The sequence below is a fragment of the Eurosta solidaginis genome, chromosome 4, assembly GCF_040869045.1.
Source record: "Eurosta solidaginis isolate ZX-2024a chromosome 4, ASM4086904v1, whole genome shotgun sequence".
In the NCBI taxonomy this organism is placed as follows: Eukaryota; Metazoa; Arthropoda; class Insecta; order Diptera; family Tephritidae; genus Eurosta; species Eurosta solidaginis.
In genome coordinates, this window is record NC_090322.1 from 45,345,407 (window position 1) to 45,367,964 (window position 22,558).

At 37.5% G+C, this 22,558-nt stretch overlaps 1 protein-coding gene across 1 annotated transcript; it reads right to left on the bottom strand.

Annotated features, from left to right (window-relative positions):
• Positions 1-337: 337 nt before the first annotated feature.
• On the bottom strand, positions 338-22,149 carry vret (vreteno). The gene is made up of 9 exons (XM_067781415.1): positions 22,060-22,149; positions 21,624-21,988; positions 7,129-7,293; positions 6,283-6,516; positions 5,962-6,213; positions 1,656-2,376; positions 1,397-1,578; positions 889-1,088; positions 338-820 (listed from the first exon to the last, which is right to left on the bottom strand). Exons 2-9 carry the CDS (start codon positions 21,983-21,985, stop codon positions 639-641), a joined length of 2,298 nt encoding a protein of 765 aa, XP_067637516.1. The 5' UTR covers positions 21,986-21,988; positions 22,060-22,149; the 3' UTR covers positions 338-638.
• Between the last annotated feature and the right edge of the window lie 409 nt (positions 22,150-22,558).

Sequence of the window (22,558 nt, forward strand, 5' to 3'; positions counted from 1 at the left end):
TGGTTTCATTTTGAGTTTGCCATCCTCTTTTAACAATCCCTACTTCAGTGAAATGAAAAAAATAAAATCAGCTGATGAGATGAGCCAACCATATAATTGAGTCATGCGTAACTGACGTTTAAATCTACTCAACAAACACACTTTACAATGTTGAATTTGCAGTTTGAAACAATTTACAACGCACTTTTTTTTAAATTGGCAATTTATTACGCAATTTATCATATAATAAATTGTATAATGGTGTAAAATGGTATAAAATGGCAATTTGTTGTGTGTGTGCATAGTATTACAGTAAAACGCGCAATATACTTTTTACACAAAGAAGTTACGTAAGAAGTTGTTAATTTCATATATTTATTTTTTGTTTTTAGTGTCAATCTTTACTTTGCAAAGTTAAGTGGTGAGTATAACGCACTATTATAACTTTAATAACATAGTTTTAAAATATGGTTTGAACTTATTGTTAAAATCGACTTAACCGTATATATTTGGTATTAAGAAATTCGAAAAAAAGTTTTTTACTATAAGACATATATATATATATACTTGCCAAGGTTTTATATATTTTAGAATTATTGCATTCTTGAGTTTTACCGAGTAATTTGATTACTTTTTGCTTATGCATGTGCACATATGATTTAATTTGAAGCTGCTTTCAGTAAACCCTCAATTTCAAGATTTTGTATTAGCTTAGGTAATGCAATGCCATGGAAATTGTCTTCTTTATAAATAGTCACATTGTTGCAATTAATTGTACTTCCATTCGGTATAAGTTCCTCTAACTTTTGAACCAATTCTGGGGGACAGTGTTCTGGTAAGCCTGTTTAAAAATAGAAATACATACAATACAGACGTCGTAAACATTTTATTTAATTTTATCTAATTTACCTTTAATTTCGCAGTCACATGTATAAATCGGATAAGTAAATTGCGATGGATATCGTCGAATATCATTCACATGCACCATTCCGATATTACCGTAGTCAAAAAATATTATACTAGGATAACCATCGCCAACAATTTCTAGACAACGACCCCGATACCATTTTCCATCTACTTTATATTTGGCAATGCAAAGTTCGCCCACACTAAAACAAAAGTGGCATGGAAGAAAGTGTATGTAAGTTTAATATATACTAGCTGTGGGGCTAAACTATAGCTCTCATATAGCAGATATTCAAAAGCGAATTACGCTCATTCACTAGTTTTTCCACAACCCGTTACTACTACTATAGCTGTAACAATTTTATATTTTCTAAAAAAAATGATTTTTTGTTTTTTGCAGAAATACTCTCGGAATGGGTTGTGGGTTAAGTTTTAGACAACTTTAATGCCCACTGAAGAACCTGGCTTCAGACATAGAGATATAGTTTAATTAACAGTAAAGAAAACATACCGTGGTGTATAACACTGTTGTTTTACTGACTGACCATAGTATTGAAGATCATTTTGAAATTTCTCAACTTCGATAGCCCATTCTTTTGTACTGCATGATATACAGCCTGTGCAGAGCAAAGAATTATCCATAACAACCAATTCAATATTTTCACCGACTGGTAATTGCTTTTGCTGCAGATACTGCAAAGTTTTGGTTAAGAAACAAATTATGTTTAAATATAATTTAAATTCTAGCACAATATTAAACTTTTACTTACATCACCGTAATATGCTTCATCAGGATCAATTGGTTCAGTTGGTTTACATAATTTGTTAATCATTTTATTGAAATTTTGGTTGCTAGCTGCATCAACTAATTCTACTTTGTGTACGCCTTTTTCGACTAAGTAATCTTTTTCGCTATCATATTTAATTATCAAATCAATTCCATCCAAATAAGAATACATAAATTTTCGAATTTCTTCTGTCATATACATTTCTGGTACATCTTTTAGTATGACTGGCACAGCAAAACGTTGAATATCAACAAATTGTTCAGGTGCCTCATACAAATCTTCCAATTTTCGTGCATCCAAATTACCATAATCAATATAAATTAACTTAATACGTTCTTCATCGTCGCTATTTAAAACCATGGCGCGATTGAATTGACCCTCAAAATCGACAATAACAATTTGTCCACAATTGGGTACTATCTTTACCTTATTTAAAGTTTTTGCCGACCTTTGCACATCGTTAGTAAGTTTGAAAAAATTATAATTATCATCGGTAGCTTTTGAACGTATAAATACAATATTCGTTTTACTAACAGAAGTTAGAGCTACTATACTACCACTGGGTGGAATTTCTTTCGGCTGTGAATTTGACGATTTCTTTTCAGGTTTAGATTGCGGAGCAGCTTCTGAAGAAGTATTTGAAGAACCTGCATTTTTATCGGTGGTTTCGCCACGAGTAATAACATTTTTACTATTATTTATCCTTTGAAAATAAAAAACATTTTTGAATTCAAAAACCTGCTTTAGGCGAAATATGTACAGCCCGCGACAAAATGATAGCAAATATCGATTGGCCTATTTCTATACTTTTTTATCAAGCATTTCCTTTTCCTTGCTTTTTACAACAAGAATAAACTGACGTTACACAACAAACTGTTAAATACTTAGAAAACTCTGCATTTTAGCAGACAACTAATTGATGAGGCCTCGCCCGGTGACCCCTGTACTCAAAGAACAATACCCAAAACTTGCAGAAGGGGAACGCACACTCCCTAGGGAAACGCGCGTCACCCTAGCTCAACTTCGATCTGGATACTGTAACAGGTTAAACTCCTACCTATCCAGAATCAACCCCGACATACAAAACATATGTCCTGCTTGTAATGTGTCCCCACACGACACCAACCATCTCTTCAACTGTATTGTGGAACCAGCCCCTCTAACACTAATTATGGTCCCCCCCTGTTGAAACAGCAAGTTTCCTTGAACTCCCGTTATAGGATATTGATGACAATTTGTGATCGGTCACGCCCATTGGATGGGGCGAAGCACTGCTACAACAACAACATGAGGTCTCGCCCCCTAGAGACATAAAGGACATCCGTTTCAATCAGATAAGCAAAAAAGCCATCACTGTCATCCACAAAGAGTTGGCAAAATCTTATGTCGACAAATGCCAGGTGGTGACAATTTGTGAGTGATCGCACACTGCTACTAGAAGATCTGAATTTCGAAACAAAAAATATAATCCAAACTTAAAAGAATCCAGCCTCACTTCAACACCTAATAATATTTATATATATATTATCTATACTTTCAATATACTATACTTACTACTATTCTAATTTCTTCCCCTTTATATTCTACTGTCATCGGGCTCTAACCCATGGTTTAATTATGAAAGGTTAGCCATGTAGCACTAGGTCACCCTGTACTTTTCACATTCCAAACCCCCAAGTTGCAGGCTTATCACCATGTATATACTTAACTTCGTCTGAAAGATGCAAAACTATTATCCTCATGGCACAAATCTATTGTTCCTGGGCTAGTCATTCCTGCTGTGAAGCATTCTGTTGCTGTTTTGACCAGGGGCCAAGACTCGCTTACGCGTACCGGATCTGTAAACGGCAAAGGACCATCACATCGATCACTCCCTAAACCTTCGGGGAGCAACCGTATCGCTACAACAACAACAACTCGCTTACGCTTCCCAAGGCAGTTGGTTCTATGTACCGGAGCGACTCGGGATTTTTCACGACCAAGGACTGTGACTTCAGTGTTACACTGCTACAACAACAACAACAACAACAACTCGCTTACCTTGGTCTCAATCGATGATGTGAGTGAAGACGCCATCACCTTGGTTCGGTTGTAGGCCTAACTAAAACCTGTTCCCCATCTATGTGTCAAGTGCTCGACTAACCCTATTGTTTGGTCCGCTGTCGATTGTTTTCTTCATGTCTAAGAGGGCCCAAAGCATTGCCTCGGAGCATTCGACATTATACCTAATTTTTTTTTTAGCAGGGCGTGCTAAATATCACAAAGTTTTACCGCGGGATTAATTTCTGTTTGCTTCTTAGCTTGTGCTTTATGAACATCACTGCATTTGGAGTTGACTGTACACTCTTACAGAAGGTTCCAAGGTTTTATTTGCTATTTTAATATATTATTTTTTACTACTACGTTTATCTTTTTGTGGAATTTTAGTGCTTTTTTGGAAAACGGGATAAAATGTTTCCCTATCTCCTCTTCTTCTAAAAAAACAACCACGAGTGCGGAGTGTCACAAAAAGCTACATGCGGAACATCTTGTTATTGAATCTAACCTTAGTACCGAGCTTCAAATTTCTATCTCACTAGGTTGTCTAAAGGTCCATAGCAAGATTTAGCATTAACCGCATGAGTTATCTCCGCATCTTCATATATACTAGCAATATTTCTTTGATCTAAGAGAACGCATTAATTTCCTGTTATTGCAGTAGTGTCAGCAGTATATAACGTAAAAGCAGGGTCAGTTTCTCTTTTTTTTCGTTTTTTCACCAAGTTTTGAAAACCTTTGTGAACATTGTCATATAGGGCAGTTCAGGATTTTATGCACATGGTCTCGCATTATTGCATTGCAAACTTGTGGAATATTTTTCACAATACACTAACAAAACACACGGCTATGCATTTGCGACGTCATAGCCAATACGTAACACCAAAAACCGTAACGTATTTTTTCAATACAGAATATCAAATCGGCAACTTTCAAGTCAAACAAAATATGCGAAGACCAAATTGAAAACGATAACTAATTGTGGTATTTGATCACGATTCAATCACAAGAGGTTTGCTCGGCTGACAAATTTTTTGATAATTGCAGCCATTTTGCTCCCAAATCGAGTTGACATCCATTAACTGTATTGTTTCTTTGCCATCTTTCGAAAATATTAGTAGTAGAAATAGGAAACAATTAGTTTACAAATATCCGATAAGTACTGAACTGCATAATTCCTTAGAAATTTGTTTAAATTTTATGATGAATTTATCACACACTAAGGAATCGTGCATTTTCGTAAACCTATGAACATACGGAACCTGAACCAATTTAAAATTCATCGTTGAACGTCAAAAACTCGACTATTAAATCGATTCATTTTATATTTGGAATATTATGTATATACTTATTTGGAATATTCGGGCCTCGTGAGGTAGTATCAGTCTAGCGAATATTCTAACTTAACGTTTTATCCGGAACGATTCCAGCTAAATGGAAAAAGATCTTTCGGAAATTTTAGAATAAAAAGCAGGACCGCACAAAAGCTTAACTTTTCTGTCAAAGTCTAGGCATGAATATAAAGTTCTAAGACAATAAGTTAATTTCTTTTATTTGTTTGTCAGTTTATTGCAGCTGCTGAGTAGAGTGTCACCCCATGTCGGCTGCCAGTTCGAAATAGTCCTATCTCAAAATATTTTTCAAAAATTTACCATTTCAGCATTTGTTACAAAAACGCCATATATCAGAATAAGGTTGAAGAACGCCATATCTCAGAATGCTCTTATTTTAAAATGCATTGAACTTATGCTCAGATAGGGAGTTGTTTAACCAATTTTGAAATAGTGTATTTTTTAATAAAATGTTGACGCACGGCATTCTTCAAACTAATTCTGAATGAACGAAGAATGAATAACTCTATCAATTCACGAAATATTTAGTAGAAAATGAATTATTTCCCCAAAAACCTGTTGGCATTTACAAATTTATTATCACTAGTAATATACTACTAAAGGTACTTTTCAACTAAAATTTTCGCTGAGGGGGATTGAATTCTTCCCCTTTTCCTTACTTCGTAAAAGCAACCCACCCAGATTTTTAAACTTGGGAGTGTCAAAGTTCTATTTGGAGAACAAACCTGTAGTAATTGAATCATGGTATTTGATATAGCAACGTTTGCAACATCAAATACACAAAATTTTGAACTCTCTTAATACTTTTATAAGAAAATACTATATAAATATTAAAACTTAATAAACAGCTCAACCTCTTCGTGTTTTCATGCTGTCGCAGGCTGTAGTAATGTACGTACTTTTCTTTGCCACAAAATTGGCGATGTTGTGGCCATGCCTTACGTTGACACTCTAATCCACAAAAATATGTTTGACAACGCGCACATACAATATCACACAAACCTTGACAATTGGCGCATTTTCCTATATCAACAGGGCGGCCAATTTTCCTATCCTTATGATTATTTTCATATGTACGACGAGTTGCATCGTACGATCCCAAAGATTGACTCGATTTCCCTTCTATGAACTTTTTCGATTCTTCCGGCATTCTATTGAAAAAAGAGTCATTTGTTTAAAAGAAGTTTATAACACAAATATGAATTCTATAAACTGCGTACTCAACAAATGCTCGACCTGTACGATATTTATACTTGTTGGGTTCCATATCTTTGGGATTGCCCTCCTTCAAACCAGCACGTTCAAGTTCATGAGCATCTTCCTCAATTAGATAATGTCTTTGTGGATCATTACTTTGAAGAAGTGAATTCTTTGCTTCATAACTTCTCTGCTTAACAATTGGATCGTGCTCAAAGTGAGGCCGTGGCAAGTTTTTATCCGATGCTCGGTAGTTTCTATATTAAATATGAATGTGTTGTAGGCTTATACATCTATAGTGATAGATATTCGTTTAAACGCACTCTTAATTTAAACTTTACCACTTCCGCTTTCTTTTGTCTAATTGCTAACAAATTCTAACCCATATTCTTTGTTGTTCTAACGAAAGTTTGAATTGCCTAAAAAATCTGTTCGTTTAAACGCAGCAAATTTATTTTTAAATATTAATTCATTTAATTTCCATTCAGCAGAATAACGCTGCCATTCATGATTCAAAGGGGTCTTTGAAATGATTTGCAGAACACAACATTCCACTTATGAAGTAAACTGCATTTAGCCCGGATTCGAACCCGGTAGAAATCTTTGTAGAGTATTTAAAAATAAAGTTGCTATTTTTAAACGAATATGCACCTGTTCGTAGTAGTATTATTGAATATGTGATGATACGAGTATAGAGGCTTTTTAAGGCAATTCGAATTTCCGTTAGAACAACAAAGTATATGGATTAGAATTTGTAGTTTGTAATGCATAGACAGTGAGTAGTGAGTGAAAATAGTTAAAGTCAAAATTAAAAGTGAGTTCAAACAAATATCTATCACTGTATGTTGTGGCAAACGCAAAATTCTTACCTATTTTCTAAATCAATCGAATCCTTATCAACTTTTAGTGGAGTCGCATTTTCTTCTGCATCAGAAGGCACTGGTTCCATTTGTTGTTTGTTTTTTTGTTTACCAACAAGCACGTGAAACCCGTAGCTGTTTTTAACCAAAGCACGGTGCACTGCCTCCATTTCCCTTGAATATGAAGTTAAATGCAAAATTTATTTACAGTTTGTGTTCTACAATAATAAAAATTTGCTGTACTTCGATAAGCGTTGGATAATATTTATCTCAATACAATGGTGTGTGTAAAAAAGAACTCCAGCTTCATAAAATATATTTGAAGGGATTTTTGAATTTTTCTCAATACGATTTACATTTATGCCACGTATTGCATCATAATTGAATCAATGAAGGTTTATGAACCAAACGAAGCGGCGTTGTCAGTTTTTGAAAACAAACGATCTTTTATTTGCAGAAGTACCCATATTTTCCATAAGGGATTTTAACTCAGACACATTTTTAATCAGAACAAGATCCCAAAGAAATTGGCAACCGATCGTTCGTTTAGGAGCAGTATCTATTTGCAAATGTCTTACAAAAATTGTTGCCATGGATCGTCATTGGAGATCGCTAGTTTATATTACTCGTTATTAAGAGTTGACTACCTAGATCCGACAGTCGAGCAAGTACCTAAAGATACTGGAACTGTCCACGTCCCTAAACCTTAAATGTTGTTGTTGTTGTTGTAGCAATGCTTCGCCCCACCTAATAGCCGCGACCGATCACAAATTGTCATCAATATCCTCTAACGGGAGTCCAAGGAAACTTGCTGTTTCAACAGGGGTGGACCATAAGGAAAGGGGTGTTAGAGGCGTTGGTTCCACATTACAATTAAAGAGATGGTTGGTGTCATGTGGGGACACATTGCAAGCGGGGCATACATTTTGTATGTCGGGGTTGATTCTGGATAGGTAAAAGTTGAACCTGTTACAATATCCAGAACGAAGTTGAGCAAGAGTGACACGCGTTTCCCTGGGGAGTATGCGTTCCTCTTCCGCGAGTTTTGGATGCTTTGTTGAGTACTGGATTCACCGGGCAATTCCCGGCATAAAGGTCCGACGCCTGTTTATGGAGTTCACCAAGGACCTGCTTGCGTTTTTTCGCTTCATACGGCTGGGTTCTCAGGTGCCGTATTTCCTCAAAATGCTTACGGAGATGACTCCTTAGGTCCCTAGGCGGTGCTGGTTCTTCAATCAGATGTCTGTTGGGATGCTCAGGTTTCTGGGTATTCAACAGGAACTGTTTGGTCAGCATCTCATTTCTCTCCCTGATGGGGAGTATTCTCGCCTCATTATGCAGATGGTGTTCTGGGGACATAAGAAGACAGCCCGTGGCAATTCTGAGAGCAGTATTTTGGCAGGCCTGTAGCTTCTTCCAGTGGGTAATTTTTAGGCTTGGCGACCATATGGGTGACGCATAGCACGTAATCGGCTGGATAATTGCTTTGTATGTAGTCATGAGCGTTTCTTTATCTTTTCCCCAGGTACTGCCAGCGAGGGATTTGAGGATTTTGTTACGGCTCTGAATTCTCGGAACAATTTCGGCTGCGTGCTCACCAAAATGTAGATCCTGATCAAACGTCACACCCAAGATTTTGGGGTGGGTGTAGGACAGTCGATAGCGTAGTGCCATCGACGTGGATGTTCAAAATGGTCGACATTTGGGACGTCCATGTTGTAAATAAGGTCGAGGAAGATTTAGTCGGTGATAATGCCAGGTTTCGCGAGGCGAAAAAACTGGAATCAGGGAGGTAGCCGTTTATTTTATTGCATAGCTCATCGATCTTTGGGCCTGGGCCTGTGGCCATTATTGTGCAGCCATCGGCGTAGGAAACGATTGTGACTCCCTCCGGTGGTGGAGGTAGCTTAGATATGTAGAAATTAAACGAAAGTGGGGATAGGACACCACCCTGTGGCACCCCTTGTTTAATTCTCCTTGGTTTTGATGTTTCGTTTCTAAATTGCACCGATGCCTGCCGACCACCCAGATAATTTGCGATCCACCTTTTAAGACATGGGGAAGGGTAGACCCTTCCAGGTCTAGCAGTAACGAGCCATGGTTGACCGTATCAAAAGCTTTTGATAGGTCTAGCGCTACGAGTACTGTTCTATGGTGGGGGTATTGATGTAAACCGCAATTTATCTGGGTGCTAATGACATTTAGCGCGGTGGTAGTGCTATGGAGTTTTCTGAAGCCATGCTGATGAGAGGCTAGCTGCAAATTTCCTTGGAAAGAAGGGAGCAAAATGGCTTCAAGCGTCTTTGCTACTGGCGACAGGAGAGATATCGGACGATACGACTCTCCTATGTTAGCTGGTTTCCCAGGCTTTAGTAGCGGGACCACCTTGGCCATTTTCCATTTCTCGGGTATGACAAAGGTGGAAACAGACAGGTTGAAGACATGCGCTAAATATTTGAAACCCTCTTTCCCTAGGTTTTTAAGCATCGGCATGGCTATGCCGTCTGGGCCCACTGCTTTGGATGGTTTAGCGCGACAAATGGCGTCCTCAACCTCTCTGATGATGGCGACTGGTGACGCGCTGAATTTGTGTTTATGTGCGAATTAAATTTTATGTTGGGTAAATTGAGTTTTTAAAAAACTCTTGCATTTTATTTCAATGCTGCTCAAAAACTGACTAAGCTTTACATTTTACTCTTATTTATAACTTACAAATAGTTTACAATAGGAATATTGAATAGGATGTTTATCTTAATACGATACCTTAGTAATTTTACTCCTGGCATTGCATCAGCTGGCTAACGCAATGTCAGTATGTGGGAATGGAATGTTACAACAGATTCCGTAAATAAATCAAATAGCAATGTTTAAACAATTTGTTTATATTTGCCACCTGATTTGAGTGGAGTCATGTTCCTTAACTCCCCCTTTCTTCAGATGAAACGTCCCTGTTTCATTCAGTGAATTAGTTAATATTTCAATTTGAGAACTCAAGTTTTTAAATATCTTTTCATTAATTTCAGTTTGTTTTCTTTGCTTAAATATTTTGTATTGATTAGCAGCTTTGACTAATACTATTATCATAAATATAACTGTTACTATTATTAAACCTATCCAAAATATGGGTTTTGATTTTATTTCACCTTTTATGACATCAATAAAGCTTATATTTTCAAATTTTAAATTTAAGTCTTCAGATTCTATATATTTAACAATTTCAAAGTTACTGAATTTATTATTTTTTACATATTTCCATATTTTTGCATCTGTGTTCTCATAAGTTACATTGTCAATTTTTGACTGATTTTTAAAAGTTACGAGATAAATTCCATTTACATTATGATTGTCAACAGTATGATTTCCTGAAACTAAAATAACACCATCTTTTATTACATCAATTTCTTTATTCCTCTCTTTAATTTTTATACATCTAGTCGATTTTCCTAACAAAATATCCACTAAACAAGAATTTGAAGATTTTATTTCACAATATACATTCACTATTTCTTTCTTACAATTTTTAACATTAACATATTGATTCTCACATTTTGCAATCTCTTTTTCGATAAATAACTTACCATCTTGCTTAGCTATTGCTCTTACTTCGTAAAATTTACAATCTAAAAAAATTTTTGGATACCTAATATAAATAACTATTAAATCTTTATTCTGTAATATTTTAAAATTAGAAATATCTATTAAATCTGTCACACTCAATCGTCCATGTTCGTTTGCAATAATGTCTCTAATTTCATCTAAATGTAAAATTACTGGATTCAAAATTCCTAATTTTCCTAAAGTTATTGTATGAATAATATTCTGTAATTCATTTAGTAAAAATTTATTCCTACGTTTCCTTAATTGTGTAGCATGATCATTTTTATTTGCGTTTTTTATTGTCTCTGATAATTGAGAAATAACTTTAAATACTTCTGAATTTGTCATAAATTGTTTATTGTTATTTAAAATTAACTCGTTTAATTTATTATTTACCAAAACTAAATCGTCGTGATCCGGGGTACCGGCTATCCACTTCCATAAAGTCCCTAATTCATTAATTCCTCTTTTTAAACGTCTCTCCGTTTTTTTTAATTGCCCTAACAACGTCTGTATTAGCTCTATTTCTGGGTCCATATTGATATGAAACTCGTCACGTATGTCAATTTCCCTAACATTATTATAACCTAAATTTTTGTTGTAATCGTCCTGATTTAGTAGTAATATTTCGGAAAAATAAGTTAAATTTGTAACATGGAAAAGGTCACCAAAGTCGTTGTATAATGCTACGTCTCCATCTTCTATTAATACATAATCTTCTCTTGTATAATCGATTATATCCGTCCCTACTATAGTAATTAATGCCAGAAATATGATTAACTCCATTTCCTGTAATTAAAGTTAAGATTTAATGTTATCTTTATGTACTATTCTATTCCTATAATTGATTCTAACTTTATTTCCTAAATCTTCCTTTACCACTTGCTTTTTAAATCTAGGTTTTAGCTTATTTCTCTCCCCTATAATCTTTTCATATATAACATCGCCACGTTGGTATGTTTTACTAACCCTGTTTCTATTTTCCCTATCTAACATTTTATTTTGCGCAGTCAAAAGCTTTGACCGAACTGCATCAAGTGGCACTTTATTAAAAAGTATTTGAAATGGTTTTTCTTCTATTACTGAGTGAATCGTTGTATTGTATTGATGCACAGCACGATATATCGACTCAGCAAAACTTATTAAATTATATTCATTTTTAATGCAACGCGCGATTTCTATTACGGTCGAATGCACTCTTTCAACTTGTCCATTAGTTGTGCTATGACTTGGACTACAAAAAATAATTCTTATTCCTAATCTTTGCATTAAAGATTTAAACTGCATTGTAATAAACCCAGGTTCATTATCAACCGTTATTTCCTTTAACTCAGGAAAACTTTGGATAACTTCCATTACTTTTTCCTCCAAATTAATTTTATCTTCAATTTGCTTTACTACCAAATATTTAGAATATGCATCAATGCAAGTAATAAATTTCAAATGTTGAGCATAAAAAATATCAATATGAACTTGTTCTCCCTCTTTTTCCGGTATTGGAACTTCACCAATTGGAATCTTTTTCGGATGCCTGTCGTATTTATTCCTGTTACATACTTCGCAATTTCTTGAATATTGTTTAAATTGCTTATACATTTCGGGCCAATAGTACTGATCTTTGATTTGTTTTAAGTTTTCTCTATAATTGCGGTGTGCGCGATTATGAGTTTGTTCTATAATAGCCGCTTGGTCCTCCCTATTAGTAATATCATTAGGGAAAGATCTAGAATGCATAAATTTTGTCGATGGGTAAGTTTCTCTTAAGACATGTTTAATTCCATAAAGCACCTCTGGTGTGCAGTAAATTGCGGTAACCAATTTTGGGTTCAAATATTCTGTCAAAACCGAAGGAATATTTTCAGGTTGATCATATTCGATCAAAAAGCGTTTGTTATTAAATGGAAATATGGCTTCTAAGGCTGTAATTCTAGCACCCTTATCAATAAGGATTTGCTGTTTGAAATGATTTAATGGTTTTTTTTGTTGCAGCAATTTGACATTCATCACTACTTTCTGCAGAATGTTGTGTATTAGTTAAAGAGTCGCTTGAGTTACTTTCATCATTTTCCGACTCTGTTACATTATTTAAAATTTGCCGGGATAAAGCATCTGCAACCACATTTATTGCACCTGGTTTATAAATAATTTTTGGGGAAAACTCCTCAATAAATGCCCTCCATCTTTTCATTTTGATATTTGGATTTCTTTCAGAAATTGTAAATGATAATGGTTGATGGTCGGTGTGAATCTCCAAATCCCTCACCGAATAAAGGTAATTTCGTAAAGTCTTCAATGCCCACACAATGGCAAATAATTCCTTTTCATTTGTCGCATAGTTTTTTTCAGTCGTGGTTAATGTTTTTGAAATGAAAGTCACTGGTCTCCCCTCTTGAGATAACACAGCTCCTACGGCTACATTTGATGCATCTGTTGTTAGAACAAATTTTTTTGTAAAATCTGGTTGTATCAATTCTATCTGCCGACACAACAATCCCTTTAGTTTTTCGCAAGCAGCTATTGCCTCTTGGTCTAGATTGACAATAGTTGTTTTTGATTTAAATCGGGAGATTTTACCATTTTCCCCTTGTAAATATTTTGTAATTGGTTTTGCTATTTTAGCGTAACCTTCTATAAATTTCCTATAATATCCCGTTAAACCTAAAAATCCTCTAACCTGACGTAGAGTTCTTGGTGTTGGATAATTTTTTATTGCTTCTACTTTCTTTGGATCGGTTTTAATGACCTTATGAGATACAATGTATCCCAGAAACTCAACTTCTTGCTCAATAAACCTAGACTTTTCTAGAGATATTTTCATATGGGCCTTTTTTAGTACTTCTATTACCAATTCTAAATGTTTCAAATGATCCTCCAAATTACGTGAATATACTATAATGTCATCAATATAGACATGACAAAACTTCCCGATATATTCATGCAAAATATCATTCATAGTCCGCTGGAATATGCTGGGCGCGTTGCGAAGGCCAAAGGGCATCCGCACATACTCATACTTCCCGTTATTAACAGAGAAAGCCGTTTTTTCAATATCCTCTTCTCTCATTAATATTTGATGAAATCCAGATTCGAGATCTATCGTTGAAAAATATTTTGATTCCCCCAAATTTGAAAGTATGATCTCTGGATTCGGCATCGGATATCTATCCGGAATGGTTTTTTCGTTTATTTTTTTAAAATCAATCACTAAGCGTAGCTTAGGACTTCCATCCTTATTAATTCCCTTTTTTGGAACTACCCAACATGGAGAGTTATATGGACTCTTACTTTCCCTTATAATCCCCTTCCGCAATAGACTTTGGACTTCTTCATTAACAAAACCAGTAACAGACATTGGATATGGATATTGTTTGGACCAAATGGGTCTTTCCTCATCCATGCGAATTTCTGCTCTGACATCTGTGTTGAATGGTAAATCCAAATCAACATCTTCATGTTCTTTTTTTATAACATCAATTATCTTCTGACGAAGATTTTTTATATTGCCCTCTTTTGGGCTTATTTTATTATTTGGAATTTTGCTGGTACATTCTTCAGCTGGCGCTGTGGAACGTTCTTGTTCCACATTTGTTCTATTTTTTATATTATCTGTACTATTGCCGGTATTACCATCGGCTGGCGCTGTGGAACATTTTTGTTCCACATTTGTTCTATTTTTTATATTATCTGTGCTATTGCCGGTATTACCGTCAGCTGGCGCTGTGGAACATTTTTGTTCCACAAAGTTCACTTTATCAACCTCACTTTCTTTTTCACAACTGTGCTTCATAGCACTCCTTTCCCCAAATTCATAAATTTTCCCAATTCTATTAACAATTAACTTCTGGTTTTCCAGTTCCACTAAAGCGTTGACTTTCCGCAATAAATTATAACCTATAAGGAGATCTGACTCCAAGCTATCAATTTCGTAAAAAATCTCCTTAACACCAAACAGCTGAATTTCATGGTAAAATCTTATTATTGTATAACCATTAATGGTTTGTATCCTCTTATAAATATCCAATTCTTTTGGATTCCTATAAATTCCCTTCCTGATGTAACAGGACGTTGCACCTGTATCCACTAAAATTTCAAAATCTTTTTTTATAGCTTGGTCATACAGATATATATATGGCAAGCTTACTCTTGGCCTAAAAAATGGCCTTCATTAATATTATTTACTCGTTGTACTTTTTCTTGTTGTTGCGCACTGACTTGGGCACCTCCAGTTCTTTTATTAAAATTGTTGTTTTGCAAATTGTTTCTAACTCCCTGTGGCATATATCTATTACTAGGCCTATTCTCAATTTGCAGGGATGGATCTACATCCATTGGCTCTGGACGGGTTTTTTTATCGTCGCCGAATATTGGACTATTTTTCTGCGGGTACCTCAAATTATTCTGAAACTCCTGACTTCTCCGATTATTATAAGGAAGTCTGTGGGGAGATGAATTAAAACTTTTCTGCGGGTGGCTTTGCGAATATTGCAAAGCAAATTGTGACCTCATTTGATTGGCATTTAACTCTTGAGCCTTGGCAAGCGCATTTGGCAAATCCTTCGGTGCCAAGGTAAACAATATTTGATCTAATGGGTGATTAAGCCCAGTTATAAAGGTCCGCAGAGCAGTGGCTCTGTTTTTAGAGTTTAGCTCTTTAGTTATGGGTGAGCTTGTCCCATGAGTCATTATGGTCTTATTTATGAGAAGCGTCAACTTCTCGTTAACCTCATTATAGAAACCTATCAGGGATTTCGATCCCTGTCTCAGGACACTCATCTCTTGTTCGATTATATGACTTGGCCTTTTGTCAGCAAAGGCAAAGTCCAGACGACTCAAAATTGCGTCGAAATTCAAAACTGTTCCGTGATTGGTCAGTATATCATTGGCCTCACGGGTAATTTTATTCCTTAAAATTGTTAACGCCGCGAAATATTTCCTACTTCCCCTTGTGTACAAGGACATGGAATTATTGGCTGCTTCGCGCCAACTTACATAATTATTTATCTTACCCCCAAACTCAGGCAAAGATTTGATAACGTCTTAAGGTTCGTCACAATTTATATTTGAATCTATTTGTTCGGGTACAAACTCGGTCACAGCATCACTGGTGTTGATGGCCTGTATCTGTCGCCTCATTTGCTCTACTTCCGTTCGTAATGATGCCGTACTGGCGGCAATCAATCTAGATATTACATCCATATCAGTGGTACTATTATTACTATTTAGTGACATTTTTGTCAAAGAATCCAGATCTATATATCCTTTTCAAATCTTCTTTCACAATCTTTCAGCACTTCATATAACTTTTATTTTTTAATTTTGCTTTATCTCTTCTTGTTTTGTTTTCACTTTTATAATCTTCTAATTTATATGTACATATATATAATTATTTATACATACTTTGTATTAACATATACCTTAACTATTTTATTCATTAGCTTACGCTTCTTCGCCTTCGGATTCTCGTCCTTCTATTAGATCCTTGTTCGCTTTGTGGATGAATGCTGCTGTTCATATGTTGGTGGTCCTTTCACTTTCTGGAGTTACGTACTTCGCGTTTTTAGGTTTCTTGTAAGCTGACAAATTTTTTGTTTGCTTTAATTTTAGAGTGTTTTTTTTTCCTTTTCTCTCTTTTTTAGAGATACTTGTTTTATTTTAATTTTCACAGTGTTTTTTTTTTCTTTTCTCTCCTTTTTAGAGATACTTGTTTTCTTTTATTTTTACAGTGTTTTTTTTTTTTTCCTTTTCTCTCCTTTTTAGAGATACTTGTTTTATTTTAATTTTACAGTGTTTTTTTTTCCTTTTCTCTCCTTTTTAGAGATACTTGTTTTATTTTAATTTTTATAGTGTTTTTTTCCTTTTCTCTCCTTTTTAGAGATACTTGTTTTATTTTAATTTTTACAGTGTTTTTTTTTACTCCGGAGGACACGCAACCTTTTTATAGGCTATCACTGCGTGGCTCCTGGCAGGATCGCCAATTAAAGTTTATGTTGGGTAAATTGAGTTTTTAAAAAACTATTGCATTTTATTTCAATGCTGCTCAAAAACTGACTAAGCTTTACATTTTACTCTTATTTATAACTTACAAATAGTTTACAATAGGAATATTGAATAGGATGTTTATCTTAATACGATACCTTAGTAATTTTACTCCTGGCATTGCATCAGCTGGCTAACGCAATGTCAGTATGTGGGAATGGAATGTTACAACAGATTCCGTAAATAAATCAAATAGCAATGTTTAAACAATTTGTTTATATTTGCCACCTGATTTGAGTGGAGTCATGTTCCTTAACTTGCGTGTCTATTGGCTCTCCGTCTATCTTTGTCAACCGTAGGATGCATTATATATTGTCGGCAGAAAGCGCTCGCGCATTTTTTCGCATCCGACAGCACCTTATCGCCAAAGGCGATGGAAACTTTGTCTTTGTGCTTAGTCGGATTCGATAGGGACTTTACGGTGGACCAAAGTTTACCTACACCGGTAGAGAGGTTACAACCTCTTAGGTGCTCTTCCCATTTCGCCCGCTTGTGTTCGTCCGCAAGCAATCTGATGCGTTGGTTTATATCCCTTATTTGGGGGTCGCCTGGATCAAGCTGTCTTATAAGGTCGCGTTCCCTCGCTAAGCTCGCGGCCTCCGCCGGGAAGTGGGGCCGGATTTCGGGAATTCTCCCGGCGGGAATGAAATGTGCCGAGGCGGATTCAATGACCTTACGGAAGGCTGCTGTCTGTTGCAGATTTATATTCTTCCCACTTTCCTTTTTTGAAGTTTATGAAAGTGCGTTTTTCGGTGACGATGAAGTCGGCGGTACGCTCGAACGAAATAAGTATGGGCAGAAGGTCGGATGCCAATGTTACCATCGGCTGCCAGTTGACGCAGTTTACGAGTTCTGCGCTCACGATTGAGATATCTGGCGAGCTATGACAGCTTCCTACCATACGTGTGGGGGCGTCTCCGTTTATTGTGCAGAACGTCGTTTCTTCTATTTGATCCGCCAACATCTCACCCCTACTGTCCGCCCGCAAGTTTGAATGCCATAGGTCGTGATGGGCATTGAAATCGCCTAAGATAATGCGATTGTTGCCAGTGAGTAAGGCCTCGATATTAGGGCGGTATCCACTGGGGCAACAGGTGACAGGAGGGATGTAGACGTTGATGATTTCTAGATTTGCATCCCCTGACCGAACAGATAGGCCTTGACGTTCTAAGACATTGTCCCTGCGGTCGATGCCAGGATCAAATATATAATATTGCACAGAGTGGTGTATAATAAACGCGAGGCCGCCTCCATTTCCGCTCTCGCGGTCTTTCCTGTGGTCATTATACCCAGAGCAGGTCTGCAATGCAGATCTTGCTGTCAGTTTAGACTCTTGAATCCCAGCAATGCGGATGTTGTGCCGCTTCATGAAATCGACTATCTCCGTAATCTTCCCAGTTAGTCCATTACCGTTTAACTGCAGAATTCTGAAGTGCATTAGGGGAGACGGTTCTGCTTATTCCAAACTGGAAAAAGAAGCGGTAAAGATGGGTTTGATGGAGAATGAGGACAAAACGAAGTACCTGCTGTCATCGAGCAAAGAGTCAGCGCATATGCGCCTTGGCAACCACGCTACTGTTGGCAGCCATAATTTCGAAATAGTAAAAGACTTCGTTTATTTGGGAACCAGCATCAACACTAGCAACAACATCAGCACTGAAATCCAGCGAAGAATCAATCTTGCCAATAAATGCTAATTTGGACTAGGTAGGCAATTGAAAAGTAAAGTCCTCTCACGGCGAACGAAAATCATATTCTACAAGTCACTTATCGTACCCGTCCTGCTATATGGGGCAGAAGCATGGATCATGACAACAGCAGATGAAGCGGCTGTGGGAGTGTTCGAGAGAAAAGTTCTTCGAAAGATTTATGGACCTCTACGCGTTGGCGATGGCGAGTACCGAAGAAGATTTAATGATGAGCTGTACGAGCTATACGCAGACATCAACATAGTCCAGCGAATTAAAACGCAGCGGCTGCGCTGGCTAGGCCATGTTATGCGAATGAAAGATTATGCTCCGGCCAAGAAAGTGTTTCTATCGGAACCCGCCTATGGAAGCAGAGGTAGAGGGCGGCCCCCACTCCGTTGGAAGGACCAGGTGGAAAACGATTTAAACTCCCTTGGTGTGACCAATTGGCGCCGGTTGGCGGAGCGAGGGAGCGACTGGCGCGCCTTGTTGGACGGCCATAACCGTTTAGACGGTTAAGCGCCAATTAAGTAAGTAAGTAAGTAATAAGGGGAGACGCCGCGACTCTGGGGGTAAGTGACGGGTGACTACGCCTGGGTTGTGGAAGGGCAGGACCCAATAGCTGTTGTGGCTCTGGGACTGGGCGTCCTTGGGCAAGCATTGGGGTACCCGGACGATTTGGGTTTGCGACCTGGCAACATGGCGCGATGAAACCCGTCGGGGGGTTGCCGTCGCGGAGACCAGAACATCTAGGAAAGTGGCACCACCCAAGGCAGGAGCTGCATTGGGCGGATGTCGCAAACATATATATTCTGTGCTGGCAAACGGTGCAAACGGAGATAGGGACTAAGAGTCTGTTTCCCTGACCTACACGATTGCTGCCGGAAAAGAGGGGGGGGGGGGGGGGGAGAGAGAAGACGGGGGCAGGGGCTGATGCTCAGCACTGCTACCGACTCGACTACGAATGTACTAGTTATGAGTGGTGATAGCTGTTTGAGTTGTTGGCGCCGTGGGGCGCGAGCAGCAGCGGGGCTGCTGAAAGTTAGTGAGGGGGCGCTTAGGCGTAGACTACGCGACGCCCTTGGGCGTGAACAGCAAGGAGCCACAAAAGATTTATAAAAGTTACGCGGACGTCGGGTTTTGGGATCAAGCCCAGAACAACCTGTCCGATGCAACAATCCCTTACACGGGACACACTGAACAGAGTATGACGGTCCTAAAAATATTCTTTTCCCGCAGATGCAGCAAAACCATTTCTCAGGACCGGGGTCAGGAGACGGACCCGGATTGGATTCGATGCCATCCTGGAGTAAGAGAATATGGAGCAGTCCTGCTGCAAGGAGCAGCTGGGAGGATGACAATTTATGGGAGGGACGCAACAAATTAAATGGGGTCACACTGAAATGACAGTCCTTGGTCGGGAAAAATCCCGAGTCGCTCCGGTACATAGAACCGACTGCCTTGGGAAGCGCTAAACCTTAAATATTAGCTGTTTATACTACCATTACTGTAGAATTATTCGTTGAGGTTCTTTCGTACATTTCAGCCTTGCCTTTTTTTTTAGCGAGCCATGTTGTTGTTGTATTAACGATAATGACACTCCCCGAATGTTGATGGTTCTTTGCCGGATATAGATCCGGTACGTTCCGGCAACAAAGCACTATTAAGGCACTAACCCGACCATCTCGGGAACGATTAATATGACCACATTAAACCTTCTAAGCCATACCGCCATCCACACTCTAGTTCCATGAGGAACTTGGGTCGAGAGAGCCTCGCCTGCTAAATATGTGTATGATACATTCATATTTGTAACAGGATTCCCCTCGCGTAGGTGAGGTTGACAATTGGGTTGCGGATGCTTTGAGATTATAAAATTTTTGATCTTCCATCGCAAGTCCCTTTTCATATGAGCAATATTGCTGAATAGCTTTATGACGCAACACAAACATTTATTTAATTTATGAAAGTATAATCAGTGGGACGTTACAGACAACCTTGATCGCGGAGATATGCCAGTTTGTCCGAAATATAGTATACTAACTTATACCCGTGGGTTTCACTCCTCGTTAAAGGAGTATGCAAATTAAATAAAACAAAATTTCAACTCTTTTGTGGTAGCGGACCCGCCAGACATGACTCAATATCGTCCTAACACGACTTTGGCTATTACAGCTTGTTGCAATATGTATATTAGACTGGGTCGATTTATTAACCGATATCGCGCCATCGATTTTTCGATAGGATTTCGGGCCAGGAAAAAAAAGTTCCACTACGCATACCCAAAAAACTTATTTTCGAGCCTCTGAAATTAATTTTTTTGACTTTTTTCGACTTTGATTTTTAAGGTTTTTTTCATGACCTATTAGGTAAAGAAATTTTCATTTGATGATCGTGGTGTGATGGTAGCGTGCTCCGCCTACCACACCGTATGCCCTGGATTCGTACCCCGGGCAAAGCAACATCAAAATTTTAGAAATAATGTTTTTAAATAAGCAGAAGATTTTTCTAAGCGGGGTCGCCCCTCGGCAGTGTTTGGCAAGCGCTCGGGGTGTATTTCTGCCATGAAAAGCTCTCAGTAAAAACTCATCTGCCTTGCAGATGCCGTTCGGAGTCGGCATAAAACATGTAGGTCCCGTCCGGCCAATTTGTAGGGAAAATCAAGAGGAGCACAACGCAAATTGGAAGAGAAGCTCGGCCTTAGACCTCTTCGGAGGTTATCGCGCCTTACATTTATTTTTATTTTTTTTATTTTTCAAAAAACTGTTATCGCCAACGTTTTTGGCTCGGACAGGGTATACATATGAATTTTTTTTAGTAGGTCATGAAAAAAAACTTAAAAATCAAAGTCGAAAAAAAGTTAAATAAAGTGAAATTTCGCAGGCACGAAATTTATTTTTTTGGGTATGTGTAGTGGAACTTTTTTTCCGGAGCCCAAATCCTATCGAAAAATCGATGGCGCGATATCGGTTACCTTTCGTCAATACAAATCGACCCACCTTAATGCATATACTATATCATGAGGAAAAAGGGCGCAATAGGTCCATATGCCTCATTAATATATATACCTACATATTTTTCGATATAGTAAAGTTTAAAACTAAATTTGATTTATCAAGATTTTGATTTTTACATACTCATGTTTCTTGTAAGAAAAAGATGGTATCGAATTTTTTAACTTACGCTACTGTAGGGAAATCGATGAAGAAAAAATCATTTTTGCGGCTATCACGGATTTCACTCACGCGCCCATATCTGCTACAAATATTGTAAATAGCATTCTTTGTAATGCCTTGCGGCAAATTTTTTAACACCAAGTAAGGTACAAATCTTTGCGTAGAATTTTCATCGCTTTTTTTAGCCTGTGCAGCTTGTTTTTGTCTACTGCCTGCTTTAGCTAATTGTGCAGGCTGTACGGCAGAATCTAAGTATGCTCCAGGCCCACTGATGTACTTATTGAACTGCGAATTGGTGTAATCATCACGCATTGGATTCCATTCATCAAGTTGCTTTTGCACCTCATTTACTGCATCTTCGATCGACATTATCTAAACATAATATGCCACGATAAAATGTTTTTTTTTTTATATAAACATATGTATTTACAACGCAATTGTACCTTTCAATCAATTTATTCCTTGGAATTCTACTTTGCGCCAGATTACACGATCTAGGGATGCTGGTGTTGATTTCGAATTTTATCGAAAATCGTTCTTTTCCAAAGCGTATGTCACATTCCAACCTAATAAAACCGCACTGCGTTTTTTTAGCGCACGAAAACAACCGGCGTTTTTTGCCCTAACCCAAATAAGCATGCGTTGCGTCAATAGCCGTGTTTTTTAACACGCGTATATCCGTTTACGCTTAAACTTTATATTGACTGCTAAGAGACAAACTATAAATACACCTCTGAAATTGCTGCGCATAAATTTTGTCCTACTAAATTTCAATACGCATTATACTCACATGTAATTGAAATATGTGTCTTTGTTTCACCCTCTACACTAATTCTATGTATTATATGTGTGTCCACAATTCATCGTAACTGATTCAGCTATATGTTATACCCTAGGGCCATCAGAGCGTTGCGTCTCCGCTTTTCGGTACACCCTGTTGCT

Excerpts from the sequence above, each read along its gene's own strand:
- vret (XM_067781415.1), bottom strand. The coding sequence starts at position 21,985 with ATGTCGATCGAAGATGCAGTAAATGAGGTGCAAAAGCAACTTGATGAA. Across the intron at positions 6,214-6,282 it reads ACAGGTCGAGCATTTGTTGA|AATGCCGGAAGAATCGAAAA; the intron begins GTACGCAGTTTA and ends TTTTTTCAATAG. Across the intron at positions 1,089-1,396 it reads CAACAGTGTTATACACCACG|TGTGGGCGAACTTTGCATTG; the intron begins GTATGTTTTCTT and ends CTTTTGTTTTAG.